The sequence below is a fragment of the Echiichthys vipera genome (genome assembly GCF_963691815.1).
Source record: "Echiichthys vipera genome assembly, chromosome: 18".
NCBI lineage: Eukaryota > Metazoa > Chordata > Actinopteri > Perciformes > Trachinidae > Echiichthys > Echiichthys vipera.
This window is the reverse complement of record NC_139843.1, coordinates 11133134-11151109: the sequence shown is the minus strand read 5'-3', so window position 1 is coordinate 11151109 and position 17976 is coordinate 11133134. Positions and strand designations below refer to the sequence as shown.

General features: G+C 41.9%; 2 protein-coding genes across 2 annotated transcripts in view; one reads left to right on the top strand and one right to left on the bottom strand.

The window, feature by feature from the left end:
- Window positions 1-6648, top strand: part of LOC310961026 (synaptic vesicle membrane protein VAT-1 homolog) — a 243107-nt gene extending 236459 nt beyond the window's left edge. Inside the window, exon 7 of the transcript XR_014593618.1 lies at window positions 6639-6648. The gene's annotated coding sequence lies outside the window, so the exon portion shown is untranslated. The remainder of the gene's footprint in view (window positions 1-6638) is intronic.
- The window catches only part of kcnh4b (potassium voltage-gated channel, subfamily H (eag-related), member 4b), a gene marked incomplete at both ends in the record, with an annotated part of 39562 nt that continues 24342 nt past the window's right edge, over window positions 2757-17976 (bottom strand). Inside the window, 11 exons of the mRNA XM_083932220.1 lie at window positions 2757-3755; window positions 4622-4698; window positions 6077-6168; window positions 7637-8016; window positions 8862-8900; window positions 13592-13806; window positions 13897-14146; window positions 14435-14634; window positions 15173-15367; window positions 16790-16991; window positions 17365-17522. Coding sequence (XP_083788346.1) covers window positions 2757-3755; window positions 4622-4698; window positions 6077-6168; window positions 7637-8016; window positions 8862-8900; window positions 13592-13806; window positions 13897-14146; window positions 14435-14634; window positions 15173-15367; window positions 16790-16991; window positions 17365-17522 — 2807 coding nt within the window. The remainder of the gene's footprint in view (window positions 3756-4621; window positions 4699-6076; window positions 6169-7636; window positions 8017-8861; window positions 8901-13591; window positions 13807-13896; window positions 14147-14434; window positions 14635-15172; window positions 15368-16789; window positions 16992-17364; window positions 17523-17976) is intronic.

Sequence of the window (17976 nt, the reverse complement as noted above, 5' to 3'; positions counted from 1 at the left end):
TTAAAATATAGAGTCATAATCCTGTTTATGGTGATGAACAGGAATGATTATGAGGATGAAACTGCTGATGAAAGATGCTGCAAACATTCACTTGCATAAAAAACATGCTGAATCAAAAGCATTTACCAAAAACCCATTAAATTCACTTTTAGACAATGTCTTTCATCTATCAAATGGATGAATGTATATTTTGTACATCCTCATGGCTGTTCAATGGATGTGGGGTTGTGTCATGACTTAGAGAATAAAAAGACTAAGGTTTGCTAATCAGAGCACTTTTTATCCTTTTTTACTGTTTTAATCTCTGTGTTTTAGCCTTCATGCTTTTATTTATTTTATGGCCTCATGCTTTTATTTTCTATTTCATGTTTTAGCCTCTATGCTTTTATGCTTTTATGTTTTAGTCCCTCGTGTTTTTAGCCTCCATATTTGAACCCTTTACTGTTTTAGGCAACAGTTTTTAATCTCCAGTGTTTCCTCAGGGGGCCTGCCAGTTTGGGAGTTGTCTCTGGTCTGGCCGCGGGGGGTGCTGTCCCGTGGACAGTTCCGGCCCGGGCGGCTAGAGGGCTCTGCACTTTGGTGCGGAGGCTCCTGTCTGCCTGGGTTGGGGTGGTCTCTGTGGCGGTGCTCCCTGTGACCTTGGACTGGGACCTCTCCCAGTGTGGTTGGCCCCCCAAAGGTAGCTTCCTCTAGACTCCTCTGTACCTCAGGTCTCGCTGCCCGGCCAATGTCTCTGTAGTGACAGCTGGTGTTTGCGTAGGTGTGAGTCTGTGTGTGTGTGGCTGTGTGTGTTTATGTGAATGTGTGAATGAACGTATATATATTTGTGTATGTCTCTGTGCATGATTGTGGTAGGGTAGGGTTCTTTTAACTTTCTTCTCCTGATTTTATTTGATGTTTCTCTTTTTCTGTACATCTCTGTAAGGCACTCTGCGATACTTTTCTGTATGAAAAGCGCCATATCAATAAAGGTTGATTTGATTTTGATTTTACTGTATAAATTTTCATAGTGCCTTTTTCACGAGTGCAGGGATGAATCTTTAAAGTTGTTTTTTATATATGAAGCTAGTTAATATAAATTCTGTGAAAGTATCAAAACGCTCAATCCACAGAGAAATGCAGAAAGCCCAAACTCAGAAACTGTGCCTTTAAACGTGACGGACTTCTGTACGGCTGTGATGTTACAACTATGTAAACTAAGCACGGGCAGAAAGTGCTGCTACAGTGCCGTTACAGTCATTCCCCGGCTGCAACGATGGCACGGAGAGCCGAGAGAGGTATATTCACACAGAACAGTATGAAAAAGAATCGTCTAAAGCTCATGTAGACTCAAATATGTTTTGTTTGGAAGCTACAACTTTCTCAGGTTCTTTAATGTAACTTTAAGAATCCACCATAAGAAATGTTAAGGTCATAAAACATAAACGAATGCTACAATACAACCTGTCAACCTGCCACAAATGAAAATATAACCTTGACCCAAATACAGAAACAGTTCAGTAAAGCTTTGCCTCAGTGAAAAAAATATTCCATCTCCTGCCAAGCTTTTCTGAAGCTTTGACACAAATGTCTGAACAGATTTGGTCCAGAGTTGCAAGATATTTGAGATGAATTTCTGACCAATCCAACCAAGCACTCGTTCAGAATATGTTTATTTTCCGGAAAATAACACACGTAGTATATATATCAAATGTGACTGTGACACCACAGTAAAGGACACTTTGTTACATTTCTGCATACTTTATTATGTCAGCCAAGGAGAAATCATTAAAAAAAAAAAAAACACTGTTCTTGAATACTCTGAATAGTGTACGAGTATCATGAGTTAATGTTTTTTTCCCTGGAGGTATTCACATTTTTATGAATTAACGACAGTACTAAATATTTCATGGGAGCCTCTTTTTTTAAAAAATCTAAATACGTATATTAATTTATTTTTTGTTAGCCACAGCCACAGCTATGTTGTGTTTATAGAATCCTCTGTCTTTGAGGAAGAAATTGTGACTTTTTTTTGTGTGGAGAGAGCAGTTAAACATGTCACAGCACTGTGTTTAATGCCTCTGTGAGGAAAACAATATTTATTCAAATCTCATGAAGGTTCCTAAGGAGAGCATAAAACTGAAGATGTTGAAGGGAATTATAATTGATATCATAAATGATGTACTGTGCACTGCTTAGTGGAGATTGGAAATTAGATATTCGTAGTCCAAGAACACACAGATAAAAAAATGCTGAACTGAGAAAAACATTCAATTTAAAAACAATAAACAATCTACACTGTGAGCTGCACATCCTCTACTCCCTAAGGGGAAGCATGTGTCATTTTCATTCCTGTGCCTATTAAAACATCTGACCACTCTGACCTGTCTGCCATACAAATACAGTATCTGTGTAAACAATCAACAGGTTGTCATGTAGAATGCTTACACATTGATTTGGAAACCTTTTCCTTAGGAAAAAGAATAAACAACTTTACCATGCAAGGAGGTAACAGGTATTATCAACTGCAAACGGTTCTTAGGACGTTGGAAAAAATATACAGTATATACTTGAATTTTTCTTTAAAAGACACACTTCAGGAAATCCGAGATAATGCACAAATGACATGCTTTTGCATAGAAATGGTGTAAATTGCATGGATTTTGACGAATATGAGAGCCCAGGTATTAGGATGGGGAAATACAGCACACATTGACAATCTCCAGCAGTCTCTTTAAACACTGTAAGAAGTTGCATGTCAATAACTTTTGTTCCAGTTAAAATGAAGTCAGTGAGTCAGCCCCTGAAACCCGTGACGAAGCGCTCTCACTGTCCCTGCTCTCCGTAGAGCCCCCGTTCCCCAGTAGGCACTCATGACTGGTGTGTTCATTTGCTGATGAGTTGCCCAGTGGAACATGGGGCTCGAGAGCATCCGATTGCGGTGAACCTGAATCCAGGGAGGATCCAAGAGGGAGGCTTAGCAATGTGGGTAGAGAGGCAGACGCAGGGTGGATTGAGGGGTTTGAGTCCTCGATTTGGATCAGATTATGAGATGTTGGGGCGGATATCAGAACACAAATGTCCTCATGGGAGGCTTGTGATAAGTTGAGCCGGGGCTCAGAGGGCATGCAGAGATGGGGGTAAGAGTTGGGGGATAAGTCCAGCAGGCTGTGCGTAGACGTACCTGGAGGGGCAACGGACAAAAGGCAAGAGTATTCATCACTATCACTGGGAAGCTGCAGGCACAAAGTGGGCTGGGACTGGCTGATGCTGGTCGGGCTAGCGCTGAGAGGTCTGTTGTCAGAGTCTTCATAACCAGCATGAGGTGAAAGGTCCTGACTGGTATCCTGGAAGCCTGGGCTGACTCTAAGAAGAGACGGGCCGCTTTCAGAGCTGTGACACGGGTCTAACCTGGGGGCAGAGTCTACAGAGAAGGGTGCAAAGGAGTTGGAAGGTTGACTTGAGCATTGAGGCTGATGGTGGCTCTCTGTTTGGGTTTCAGCAGTTCCACTGTAGCTCCAGTGTCCAGTGGATGGGAAACTTTGGTGGCTGTGGCCTTCGTGGCTCCCAGTCCCAGGATCGCTATGGCGGTGGTAGGTCGAAGCTATGGTGAAGGGCATGTCTGTGGTGGGGGCTGATGGAGCGCTGGACACCATTTGGATTCCATACGGGAGGGTTGCTTTGTAGTGATGCACAGACAACTGGGCTTGGAGGAGATGCATCATGTGGTGCAGGCCCTTGGTGAGCTCAGATACTTCCTGGTTTAATGTGCCCATCTGGGTAGAAAGGGCAGACAGTTTACACATTACACTGAGAAAAATGTGCAGCATCACAGTAGAAAAACATCTGCCCAATTAAAACCCCAGGATAGAGCGATGAATTAATCCACTTCTATCTCTGAGGTTTAATATTGAACTGATGTAATTTTACGATGACCTCCCAAAAGAAAACTAAGCAGATTTAAATTTAGACTAAGAAATCACTTCGTATGCAGTGGTGAAATCCAGACTGAGGTGCAAATGAAGAAGAAAGTAGATGGGAACAAGGGAGCAAAACATGAGGGAAAGGAGGCCAGGGAAAGGCCATTAGTAGAGCTAGGTTGGCATGAAATATACATTTTTTTCTCTTCAGATTGTCGAGTCAGCACTCCTGACAGAAGTGCCCTGCTGATTAATTAATATAGACTTCAGACAGCACCTACCTGGGCCCATCTGGATCCTGCTGCACCTGCTTTATTTACATTTAAATGAAGAGTGCAGGGGCAGACTGAGATACAAGGCAGAAATGGAGTCTACTTGATCTCACTCTATGTTTCCCCCTGTAAATGTACAACCATGGCTGATATTGGATGAGATGCCGGGAGTTTCTGCTTATTTTGTTGCTCTGCACTGAAGATGTCAGTTAACTCATTTCGGAAGAGTGAAACAGAAACTCATATTTTAATGTCGAAATAGTACGCAGGTATTATTTTGTAATCTGAAGTACTGTATTTCATAATCAGTGTCTCCAAAATACTCTACAGACAAAAGGCAGTTACAGTAGTTTGATGGGAGGGATTCAGAGCAAAGTTGATTTGGATCTGTGAGGCTACATTATTTTTAGTCCAATCGATTTTAATTTAGGTTAAGGGGCTGTACCTTACCTTTTGGTTGAGTTGACCGATACTCCGTCTGACTTCCTCTGTCTCCAGCAGCAGAATTGTATTAGCCTGTGCAGAGTCTGGAGAAATGAGGCGGAGAAAACAATAAGTAGCACACACCTCGGGCACGGCTGTTTTCACTTCACCAAAGTTAATTTTAACATTTCGGTTGCCTGTTCAGCGTTTGGTTGCACCTTACTATTATTGCTAAGATTTGCTAGCTAACACTAGCGTTAGCTGGTAAGTTAGGAGAAACAGACGATTTTCAACCACCTCTGTTTGATTACAGCGGATGGTGCCAGCGACTGGAGTTCCCCGCTCACGAGCCAGCAAAAATACACAGAATGACTATGTATGCATTTATGACCTTTGCATATCTCAACAACTGTTCATCCAGTCGACTTTATTGTTTGGCAGGTGGATTTCAGAGGACTCAAGGGAGTGCGGTGTTGAGTGTGCCCCCAAAGCAATTTCAGTCAAAAGCAACTGGACTTGGTTATTTGTAGGAAGACATTTCACCTCTCATCCAAGAGGCTTCATCAGTTCATGTGCGTATCTGACCAAGGATGCGACCTCGGATGAGAGGTGAAACGTCTTCCTAGACAAATAACCAAGTCCAGTTGCCTTTGACCGAAATTGCTTTGGGGAAAACGATGACCTGGACAAATGAGAACATTCACAGGATATTTGAGTGTGAAGTCATTTGGATGAGCAGTTCTTGAGAACTCTGCAAGCAGCACTTCTGGGGGCCAAACAACCCCCCCTGCCCCCCTTTGAGCTTTAGAATTGGATACTGTCGATGATATTACGTCTGCCCTTATGTATATCATAAGAAATTAAATTGTTCACAAAAGCTTCATAGAAAGTGTCTTGACTATATGATGTTGCTGCAGTATGTTAGGATTTACAAGAGGGAAACTTGTGAAGACTTTAATCATGACCAGTATGAAAGAACACAACAACAGTCAATGAGGCACAAAGTAGAAAAAAGCGAGAAAAAACAATATTCAAGCAATACTCTGGGAGGCACTGTAGGATGGACAGGACAACAAAAACAAAGGAGGAGGTTCATCCTACACCAGTTTTTTAAAAATGTTTTAGTATTTAGGCAGCTGTATTGTGCATAGATTGCTACTGTGTACCGTTGTGCATCTCTCTGCCAAAGCACTCTTACAGTAAGTTACACTTAAGTCAATTAGTTGGACTTCAACTGAACTGAATGTGAGACTCATCGATCGTCCATAAAAAAAAAGGTCAGTAAAAGGTCATATGATCTGTATGCTGCTTTGACCTCTATTGTCCTTTAACATGTTCTCTAACTCTTTGGACACTTCACTGCCATTTCATTCCTCTGCACTCTCATATTTCCCCCAGAGGGAGGCAGGGCAGCATCTTTTGAACCCTTTAGTGCCATCTGGCCCCCAAGTTACCCTCGCAGCTGGAGGTGGTTTGGCTTACCTCGGGTGCTACCTCGTGTGCTGGCTTTAGGCCCGCAGTGCTCCACGTTGAAGTGGAATGCGTGTCCGTTGTCTTCGATGCCGTCTACAACCCTGGCAAGGACGGGTGAAGAGGAGCTGGAGTTAATGTAACAGTAGAGCTTTTTCAATTATCATCAGAGCCAACAGACGACCCAGGAATGTGCCATGAGAGCTGCTGCTGGCAGAGGCCCATGTGGGTTTGAACATGAGGAGAAGAGCCCAGTCCGGAGGGGCGGACATTTGAGCTCTCTGAACCAGCACTTACCCATATCTAGGACTTATTGGATGACTTAGGGATACATTATAAATACAGATGGTTGGGGCAAGAGGATAAGGTGCTCTGGTAATGAAATGCAGTGACATCTGTTGAAATATGCAAATACACTCTATTTACATTAAGTGGATGAGGCCGGTTTCTGTGGTATGACTTCAGGTGCCCTCTACTTAGATCATAACCAGGTAGAATGTATATACATAATGTGGTCTACAAGATCCAGTGAGATGCTGTCCATGACACAGGCAGATTAGACCAGAACACACAGAAAAAGAGCCATCATGGCCCCATGGAATAGTGCTGCTGTTAATGAGGCCTGGTGAAGGAAATACCATGTTGCTGCTCATGTCGCTTTGAAAGTTGCAGATTGCGATAATAACCACTGAAATTCAATTTTTTTTAGTAATGAGCTGTAAAGAAGAATACATATAAATCCCTTTACACTGTAATGAAATCCAAAACAACCATTTTAACAAATTCTGCCTTTGTGAAGCTTACTACTTTTTATAGAAACGGATAACTCAAATCAAGCAAGGTGATTAGTTCATAGGTGTGATATTTTAACCATGTACAATGGCCTAAGAAAAAGACATTGCCTTACTGTCAAACAGCCATTTCTGAAAGATGCGGTTATCTGTGCTCTCTTCAAAGCCACCAGACTCCTTCGACAAAAACAGTGATTTTACTTCGAAAACGGGAAAGCAGGAGTTGCTGGTCTTCCGCTGCCTCAGTCGGTTAGTTTGTGTCACTTTGTGTGACTTTGGTGAATGCTTGCTGCTAGTGTAGGCTATGTTTCATAGCAACTGCCCTGGTATGTGCAGGCAGCCAAATAATAACAATCTCTTTAAATTAGCTTCAGGCCAAACAACACCCCTTAGCTGTGATATAATCAGAACATACCACAACCTCTTGTGAGCTATTGCTTAATATTTGCGGTTGATACTGTGCCAGTATATATATATATATATATATATATATATCATATACAATACAGTATGTAATTGAAGGAGACAATTATGTAATATAATGAATTAACTGAATATAATCAATATAGCATCACAAGAATGTAGAGACTCAAACTGTACCATCATACTGAAACACAAAACAGTGTGGCGCCAACAACATAAACAAGACAGGTAATAGACGTTTCTATTTTTTGTATTTTGGCAAACAAATGACCAACATTCAGAAAGTAATTTGATTAAGGCTTTGATAAGTTGTTGCTTGTGTTTTGAAAATTGAATTTGATGATATTTTTCTCATTACCTGGGACTAAGATCTGGGGGTCCACAGCAGGTGACAGTTGGGATCAGCAGCTTTGAAGGCTTTTGCTCTGTCGCTGACTCTCCATGAGCTGAAGTTGAGGCTGTAGTGGCTTCGGGGGGGCTGTGCTCTTTTTTTGGAACTGGCTGAGGGGATGAGCTCTGCCCGTGGATGCCGCGGCTGAGGTTTGGTGAACGGCAGCGACGCAGGGCGTTGAACTGTCGCAACTCATCCCCCAGGAGGTTCCCCAGGGAGGTACGGCGAACAGGGCTGCTGAAGTTGGGCAGCAGGAGGTTGCGACGGGAGCGGGTAGCTGGAGAGAGGTGGAAGGAGTCGTCAGGGTCATCCCCCTTTGTTTCCACGATAGAGGGGAGTCTGGATTCCTACAAAAAATACAACATGTAGCATTAATAATTGTAAATTTTCACTACCTAGGGCTGCACTGATCCTGGAACTGCCTGACAAATTTGGAAATACTGGAATACTAATGACATGAACACTAAAATATTTAGAATATTTAAAGTATTCAGATTCATGTAAGAAAACTTGAAAAATTTAAAATGCCACTCACAATACTCAATTAATTTCCTGAGTAATCTGGCACATAATAACCCCTTTTATTTTCCAAAGCTGCTGAAAAGGAGCAATTATTGTGTTATTTAGATTTTAATGAGACACAGCTGATGATATTTTAATCACATTAATCTGATCCCGCTACAAATCTATTATGCTCTAACCATGGCTGCATGAGGGCTTTTGAGTAAAAACACCTGTTTTACATAAAACTGAATTTTTAATAGCAGACAAAGTAAGCACTGTACAGTATTTTAATGTTAGAAAAATAAGGTGGGGAGACAAGCAAACAGTACGTCAGGAGAGCTACTGACCCAGTTAGTGAGCTAACTCTAGGGACTGCACTGCTCTCTCCAAATGAGTTTCAACCTGTAGGGAGTCCTTGCAGAAAATCTCTCCCAGCACTCACTAACATTCAGTATGTCCCAGAAAAACACAGGGGTTTTACCTTGAAAACCCAGAAACCACACGCCTACTCAAACCCTGAAATTGATGTAAGACACAAATGCACCTTTGGCAATTATTGTGCTGTGCTCCTACCTACTCTGATAGTATTCAAAAGCAAGCATTGGGAATTTATTATAACTTACAAATATTTTTGCTGGGAAAAAGAATAATGGCCCCCCTGAAAGAAGAAGACTGAATTAGAACTTACGTGCGAAAGCCTGGGTGACCTTGAATACCTGCTGAGGCCCTGCAGCAACAAAAAGAAAGCAGCAAGGATTACAGACAGAGCCTCAGGACAAGAAAGTTTTTTGAATTCAACTTTATATCCTCTTCAAAAATTAAAACGAACCCTCGGAATGAAACATTTGGAAAATAAAGTCGCTCTGTGGAGTTTTCTTATCAGCAAAAAATCTAACAAACGTGTCGAAGGCATTTCTTTCCTAGTAAAACATTTGCAAAGCTAATCTTTTAAGAAGTATTTTAAAACCCAACATTGTCTTTGTTGGTGCATTGCAGCACATGTTGACGTGTTACCCCACCTGTTGATCAACTCCACGGGGCAACTAGAGGTCACAAACGCCACGGGTTAGCTTTGATTAATTTCAGTGATGACTTAGCATTTATAAAACTGTAAAATTCACATTTGTTAATAACTTTTTTAATCCACTGGAGCTGTTTTCCCTTTTGGAACTATCTAAAGACCCTTGGCCTTTGCTACACAAGCTGAAATACAAAGCCAATCTTTTCTTTACACTAAATTGCAGAGGGATTCCAGTGCAAGTTTTTCTTTCTACTGGCGTGTGGAGAAATTGCAAGCAATTTAGCATAATCTCCAGCTGGATGGCAAATTAAACTGTGATAGTGTGAAGACTTCCTTCATGTGTGAAAAATGTGCTTATGACAACATGGCTTAATGTGACAACACAAACCACAGTCTATCGCTCTACCAGTATAGTGCTCTTTGATGCAGGAAGCCAATTCACTGAGGAAAAGCATTAAATTTAATCCTTCAATGAAGCACAATACTGAGTTTGAAAACGATCACCAGTAAAAGGCTGTTAAAGCAAAAATATTACTCTCCGCTGTGAGACTTTGCATCTCTTCAAATGGTGGTGCTATGTGAGAGGCAGAGGGGGGAATGAGAGTCTATTTAAGACAGGGACAAATTCTCCTCATAACAAAAACCAATCCCTGGAGCAACATGGAAAATTGGTGCCAAATTACATTGGCATCAATATTCCATGTTGCTCATGCAACATCAATATCAATTAATGGGGCACGGATGCCACAAGTGTCCCACATATCAAAATGGTTTCACAGCGACTTAATTGAGGGACTTGATACCATCCCCTGTGACTCCATCCACCAGCAGCCACCCTGAAGCACTGTGCTGATCAGTCTCCAGTGTTCACAGTCATCTTCAAAATCACAGTGAAGACATGCCATGTACCAGCCTGCTTCAAGACCTCCACCATCATCCCTGTCCCCAAAAAACAAGGACCGAATGTCTACAGACCCATCGTCCTGACCTCTGTAGGTATGAAGTCCTTTGAGCACCATGTCCTGTCCCATCTTAAATCCCTCACCGACCCACTCCTCGACCCCCCTTGCAGTTCACCTACACTGCCAACAGACCTGTAGATGACGCTGCCAACTTGGCCCTTTATTTCATCCTCCAGCATCTGCTATATAGCATATAGCAAGAAGAGTTTATCCAGCTATATCTCTATATCTTTATCTCAGAGAGAGCGAGAGAGAGAGAGAGCGAGCTGTCTATGATCTATTGTACTGTCTTTGAAATGTCACCTGGGACCTCTCTGTACCCACTCCTGGTTGGTATTTTGATCCCATCCAACATTTCTCTAGCTTTCAAAAACATTTTTACTCCCACTGCTGGTTACTAGTGGCTACCTTTATCAACTTTGTTAAACCGTTGTTGTCATCTGAGGATCCAAAGGGGATACATCCCTATAGCTCCTGACTACTTAACTTCCCCTGTGGCGACACGGCCATTACACTCCAGCAAATGTGGACTTAGTGCTGGCTCCCAGGTGGTGGAATGACCTTCCCACTCTGCTCAGGACAGCTACCCCCCCCCCCCCCCCCCCCGAACTCTCAAAATTCATCTCCCTTGAAAAATAAGCCATGCTCCTTACCAAATGATTTAACCTGACCTTAAACCTGCAGCAGCTGAATTTTTTTGTGGTCACTTTGGGGAAAACATTTGTTTGACATTGACATATCTTTTAAATTGCCAATGGCTAACTGTGTCTGTCTGCCCATTGGTGCTGAGCAGATAAAGCAGGTATACAGCAATTTTTTTGGTTGCTTTTTCCACTGGAAACAGCTGCCTGCAGCCAAAAACATAACTGGGAGTGGTGAGAGTGGACCAAAACATTCAAGTTACAGCTGGACAGCTAAATAATGAGCTAAAAGTCAATATAAAGCTCTGTAAAGCTGAGGGGAGCTGCTGATTCAGGTGATAATTTTCTTTAGCTTCGTCATTATGAGCAACCTTTTTCACATTGTCCTTTGATACATTGCTATCATAAAATATAAATTATAGCCACTTTGATAAACAGCGATTGCGCCACTGGCCAACAGTAACCTGGTCTAAACCTATTTAAAGGGCACATTATTCAGAAAGTAAGATGAGTGATGCACAGACTGCAAGTGTATCCGCCGGCCCACAGTTAATTAATAGTGTATGGGTTGCGGGACGATGAAATTATACATCATTAATGAGTAAAATATTAATTACATTCTCTCAAATGTTGACAGCAGAGCTGAAGTGCTTCTGCTCCGCTTTGCGCATTACGTACAAGGACAATTCATTAATTTTCAATTTTGCTGCTTAAATGTCCCATGATATATGCTAAAGAGATATTACTGCCTGGACATGGACTGAATGCAGCCTCTCTTATCATTAAAGAAAACAGACAAAAAGTTGAAGTAGGACACGCTCTTAATGGACTTGAAGTAAAAAAAGTTGTAAATTAAAAAGTTTTAATTTAATTGACACCACTGAATTTAAAGTTTAAATTAAATTATAGAGTTTAAAAAAAGGCGAATTTTCTATCTGGACGTCTGTGGTTTTTAAAATTTAATAGACATTCCTACAATCTATTTCTTTGGCAATATTTCACTATAATTGATTGATTGCTGTACAGTCAGCACACAATTCTCTCTATCCTACAACAACTCTCACCTCAAACCTACGTTTAACTACCACTGTATTGTGTTTGTGTGTGTGTGTGTGTGTCTGTGTGTGTGTGTGTGTGTGTGTGTGTGTGTGTGTGTGTGTCAGGAGTCTATGGGACCTGGAAGCTCAACCAGGTAGCTGAGCACTCCTTCATCCTGTCAGGGGGGGGCGGCGGTGCTCTGGCTTTGTGCTCGAGCATAAACTCAGAGCAGATGGTGTGAGACAGAAGTAGAGATCTATTACTCAGCAACACCGCAGAGAAAGCCCGCTTGAATCACAATTAAAGACACTAATAATAATGTATGTACGCATGTATATGGCTTCTATACACACAACATACATTCTTTTTATTACGACAACTTTCCTCTAATAATGAGATGTCCTGTCATAGGACATAGGATTCGATAAGGTGCCAAATTTCTCTTTATGGAATGAAACACCTGAAAAATAATAATTCTTTGTTTGAACACTTCATTAATACAGATGAAGCTGATTCACTCAGCCTGACACGGCAAAGACAGATGTCATGTTCTAAACCAAACAATTAAAAAAGTTAAATGAAATAGATTAATTAGCAACAAAACCTTTAAACGATGGGAAAGTCCTGTAGGAGCCAAGAGAAATGCTTGAAGCAAGTACAAAAATGCTTGACACTGACACTAAGAATGAGATTGGGAAAATCCTTGGGGAGCCTTGTCAGTTATGTCAGTCACACATCAAGGACATTTTGGCATTAATTGGTTTGATCCTACGGTTCAATAAAATGCAACGCAAAACAGCCACTGAACTTTATTACACTGTTTCTGTAATGAATCAAACTATTAAATTCCTAGGTTATAAGATGCTTTGTCAAACAGATTATATTTATATATATTTATATGTGTAACATCAACAGGTGCATTTTCTCTAAGGATGGCGTATTATCTTGCCTTATGTAATGCTTTCTTAAATAACTGTGAGGGGTAACAGGCTGCACTGAGAGGAGGTCAGTGCCTGGGTGAAATGTCATCCTGCTGTGCTTTGGGGTGGCAACATGGAAGCGATACGGCTGCCTGACAGTGGCATCCACGCATGGTAATTGGTGTGACAATCAAGCCACCAACAGCCCCTTTGGTCGTTGTGGTAGAACAAGTGTCAAGGAGAGTGACAAAGGCACCTAGGGAGGGAACAAATGTGTTGTCTGGTATGTTGTATGCTCTATTCTATCAGATGGGGGCTCTGAGGTTTATGGTCCATTTTTTTTTACAGGATCAACAAATACATATGTAATAGGAGAAAACAAAAGCTCTAGTTCTAGCTCTAGTTCATGGCCATGTTGATGATGTTTATATCAGGCGTCAGCCAACCGCAGAGGAAAACAACCCTCCGATGGTGAAGAAGAAGCGTGGTAACAAAAATGTCTAACTGAAGAGACGACAAGATACGGGAACCAAAATCATCAGACATATTCAAAGAACTCCAGTTGTGTGCTGCATGTGTGAAAGAGAAACTCTGGAATCCGCTGTACAGGCTGCAATCCATTGAAGAAGTGTAAAAAATAATTTTGCCACCAACAATAGCCTCAGTTGACTTGAATGCAATGAAACAAGACACATTGAATTTTTGAATTCTCTAGGTGTAAAAACTCTCACTTATGTATCAGCACTAGTCCCCTCATCTACATCTTGGCTTACATTTTATTGTGGGTAAGATTTAAAGTTTTGACACCAGTTTTCTGTGTGGGAGTGTGTTATTACCTCATCCTGGCTGCCTTCACGCAGGTTGTAGGTGAGGTTGTTGTGGATGTCGGAGGCAAACACACTGGCGTACTCAGGGTAGAGTTCCAGCACCTCTCTCAGACCACGCACATTGAGATACTGAAGGTCACAGTAGGTCAGCGCCTTCACATCAGCATTGGTCTTGATCACCTGGTCTGCTCCAGGCAGGTCAGACCCAATCAGGTCCCCTTTTCCTAAAATCAAAACAATAAATATTCACTGTCTTGCTCCACTATATAAACACCTTAAGTATGATGCTAAATAGTCTACACCACATTACAGACCTAATAATGCCAGCACCATGCTGTCTTTCAGCACCTCCAAAGACCCAGAGCAGACAAAGTAGTTGGCATGCAGTGCATCACCCTGACGGATGAGGTACTCCCCAGGGACGCAGAAGGAGGTTTTGATATGGAGGGAAAGCGAGCGCAGGCAGCCACGACTGGCCCCCTCAAAGACCGGCAGCTGGAGGATGTCCTTATTCAGATGCATCGCGATGTCGGCTCGTAGCTCATCAGGGAAGTCGTGGAGGAGCTGGGGATATGTGACAGATGTAATAAGCTGTGACACTCGTTGGTAATTGGGGAATGGACTGCATTGCCACGAGTTGCCCTCTTTTGAATTTCAATAGGATGTCAATTGCTGGTGTACAGCCGGCCAAGTGTTGTGAAAGAATATTAACAATTACAGCTGCAAAGGGTTGTGATTGGATTGCATTAGATGGCTCAAATGTCATATACACATTGCCCTAAAGTTTCTCGAGGGCAGACAGTACCGTGTACAAAAGTGTAATATGACAACAACAATGAAAGGGACTCTTACTTCGTTGGCATCTATACCATTGTTGACAGACCATGTGGTCTGGAAGTACTCCAGCATGCGCTGTTTGATTTGCTGGGGCAGACTGTGGACACGGATGAAGTCCTTGAGGTCCTTCATACGCGTGTGGTAGAGAGAGCGCCTTGAGTACATACGCTGGATGATGGCTGACACATTACCGAAGACCAGGGCGTGCATCAGCGCTATTTGAGAGATGAAAACAAATAGCATGAAAGACTATACGTGATCATATAAAAGCTGAATACTTGTATTGTGTGTTAAAAAATAATACAATCTTTCTTTTGGCCAATTACAATTGGAATAGGTTAAATCGCAACAAAAATTAATAACTTTTTGAGTGACTCCTTTCAAACACTTTCAAAAAACTCCAATTTCATATTGATCACTAGCCAATCATCTACACTTGTTACTGTTTATTTGCTTACTGATCCACACAGGGGACACAGTAATTCCTTGCATCTTTTATATCACTGTTCTGACAAACAGTCTGAAAAAACAAAAACAACACAATAATTATCATCTGAATTGATGCACCAATAATTGCCACCTCAGCTAAAATAATCGGTTTATTTGTATATAAAGATGGCAACAAGCTGCGTTTTAAAGTCCAGCCAAACCATCTAACCCACTTCCTGCTAAATCTCTAGCACTGGCATGCCAAACAGAGGCACTGTTGAGCCAGGACGCCAGAGGGAGAAGGTGCCCTGGTGTCAGACATACCGCCAACAAGCATGGTGCAGATGGAGAAGATCTTCTCAGCATCAGTGTTGGCACAGACGTTGCCGAAGCCCACACTGGTCAGGCTGCTGAGGGTAAAGTAAAGGGCAGCGATGTAGGAGCTGCGTACTGTCGGGCCGCCCACCGTGCTGTTGATGTAGGGTGTCTCCAGACGTTTGCCCAGCTCATGAAGCCACCCTTAAACCAGGAGGTAGAGCATGAGTGAAAAATGTCCAAAGGTTAGTGTTCATGTTGTCTTTATGTCTGTGTGTCTTCTGTCAGCTCTGGGTACAAAGTCTAAGAGAGACAGAAGTGTATGTGTGTTTGAGTTGGTCAGAAAGAGATTTTCAGCAGAGTCAGGAGGCAGAATTAGATTGGCTCCTCAAGGGATAAATTAAGCCAAGTGTTAATTAGCAGGTATGACGTAACCTCCCTATAGACAGAATAAACTGCCACAAATGTATGCAAAATTACATATACAGACAAAGATAGAAACACACACATTACGTAGCATACAGGGCCACATGGTTATGTTATTTGGTCTGACACAGGCAACTGTATAAATAATAAGACAAGGGCTCAGATTTTCCTCAGTTAATTAATAGACTACAAAGTTCTGTCAGTTTTTGATTACGGGATTTCTTTGGTCTCAGTGTTGAACCATTTTCAAACAAAACATTACTCTGCTGCTTCCAGCCAGTGTTTATTTTTTATCAGCTTTTGATCTGGTTACAGACAGTTCTCATTAGAGCGCCAGAGTATGGTGTTTGCCACCATATCACCACTGAGCAGAGCTAGACATCCCAATAGGTGAGCCGTGACTATTTATAGCTGAGTGGGGACACAACAAAAGCAAAATCTAGTCTCTGGTCTCATTTGTTGGAATTTCTACCAATTTAAACAAGAAAACAACTGACTTATATAGCACCTGTGGTAAGAGATACAAGACTGCATAGTCAGCACTGTGCTTAAAAGATTTGTTCTGATTTGAGGTGGGGTTGTATAAGGTTAGTAGTCAGTGTATACACTACACTAGATGGCAGTCTGCATGCACCCAGTTGCAAAGCAGACAGGCATGGAAGATAAGAAATGTATTGCTGTGGATGGAGCCTATCTAAAAAATGTTTAATTGTGTTATTGTGTGACTGTGGTGTGTTGAAGGGTTAGGAAATAACAAAACCAACAACAGACTGTTTTTTGTCAATGGAGTGTGGTGGCTTTTGGACAGCGGGGCCCCAACGCCTTTATGGGTGTGCGTAAGCATTACTGATGTAGATTCTTTTTTTAGGTGGGCCTTGAGGTGGCTCGATGCTGCTCCCATCAACAGCAGTACATTACTTTGCTGCCATGCTCCTGCCAAACACCATCTACTGTAAACACACTGACTATAGAAAAGTACCTCATACAACCCTAATTAAGTTATGAAATAAGTAGTCAGAATATGAATTATTAGATTTATTTCCTGCCAGACACAGTGAGGACAATGAATAAATGATGGAACATGGTAAAAATCAGTTGACCTATCACTTCATTTATCAGTAAGTCTTGCTAGATGAAACATCAAACCTGACTTTCATACTTCAACAGCTTTCTCTTCAGCAAGACCCCAATCAAACTCACCAATGTCCCAGGTCGCCTCTGTCTCTATCTCCTTGCGTCCAATCATGTACCAAATACAGGCCATCCAGTGTGCCAGCAGGGCAAACACAGACATTAGTAAGGTCAGCACCATGGCGCTGTACTGGGAGTACCGATCCAGCTTCTGAAGCAGACGTAGGAGGCGCAGGAGGCGTACCGTTTTAAGCAGGTGGACAAGAGAAGTCTAAAGAGGAGAGGCAAGTATGGCGGGCATAGTGACAGAGAAAAGAAGAGAGAATGTGAATCCCTCTGCCTTGTTGTATCTGGAAACAAACCTTGACTGTACATAGCATGCATAAACACAGCTGACTATCACAGTTTGGACAAGCTTTGCTCAAACAAATGTGTTTTCTTGTATAAAATTCACTATTTAGGGAGAACTCGTCACACAAGCAGTCAAGCAGCAACAATAGCAACCATGTGGAATGCAAGGTAGGCTAAAACATTTAAGGGGAAATTGATGTATATTATAAGTAATCAATTTGCTGCTCATGTCAGCAGTCACAGAGGGCAGTGAAAAAAGAAAGATGGACATATTATGGTCCAGCTGCACTCACCACTGTGATGTTGAAGGCATACAGCAGGTCAAAGGGCAGGGCAGCCACCAGGTCCACAAAGAACCAGCTGGTGGCATAGTGAATGCAAATGGAGCGCGCCTCATACACCACCTGCCCTGACTGGCTCACATAGGTGGTGCGGAAGTTCAGAATAATGTCTGCAAATACAAAGGTTGAAGGATTTTTTTGTTCCCCACAGTGAATAAAAGATGGTATAATCATATTCCGATTCATTAAACTGGAAGAGGTCACAAATGTGTGTGTGTTTGGTTGACTTTTCAAAGTATGGAGTGGCAGGTTTAGCTATGTAAATCTGAAATGATGACAATATAAATGAAAAGAAAGTTAATATGCATGCAAATATCAAACATCTGGCATATGTCATTGTTTTAAGCCATCCATATGGATCAGCGGGTTTGCCAGACAGAGCCTCATCTTCTTGGTGTCAGAATGTGCATTCAAGCACATTCATAACAATCAGACCTCTGGGTGCGTGGTCTGATGAAAAAGGGCTCATCTCTCATCCAAGCTGTCGATATTTGAAGACACGTTTGCTCATCATCAGTCAATAAAAAATTCAGTTATAAGAAGCTTAAAGAAGGTAAAATGATG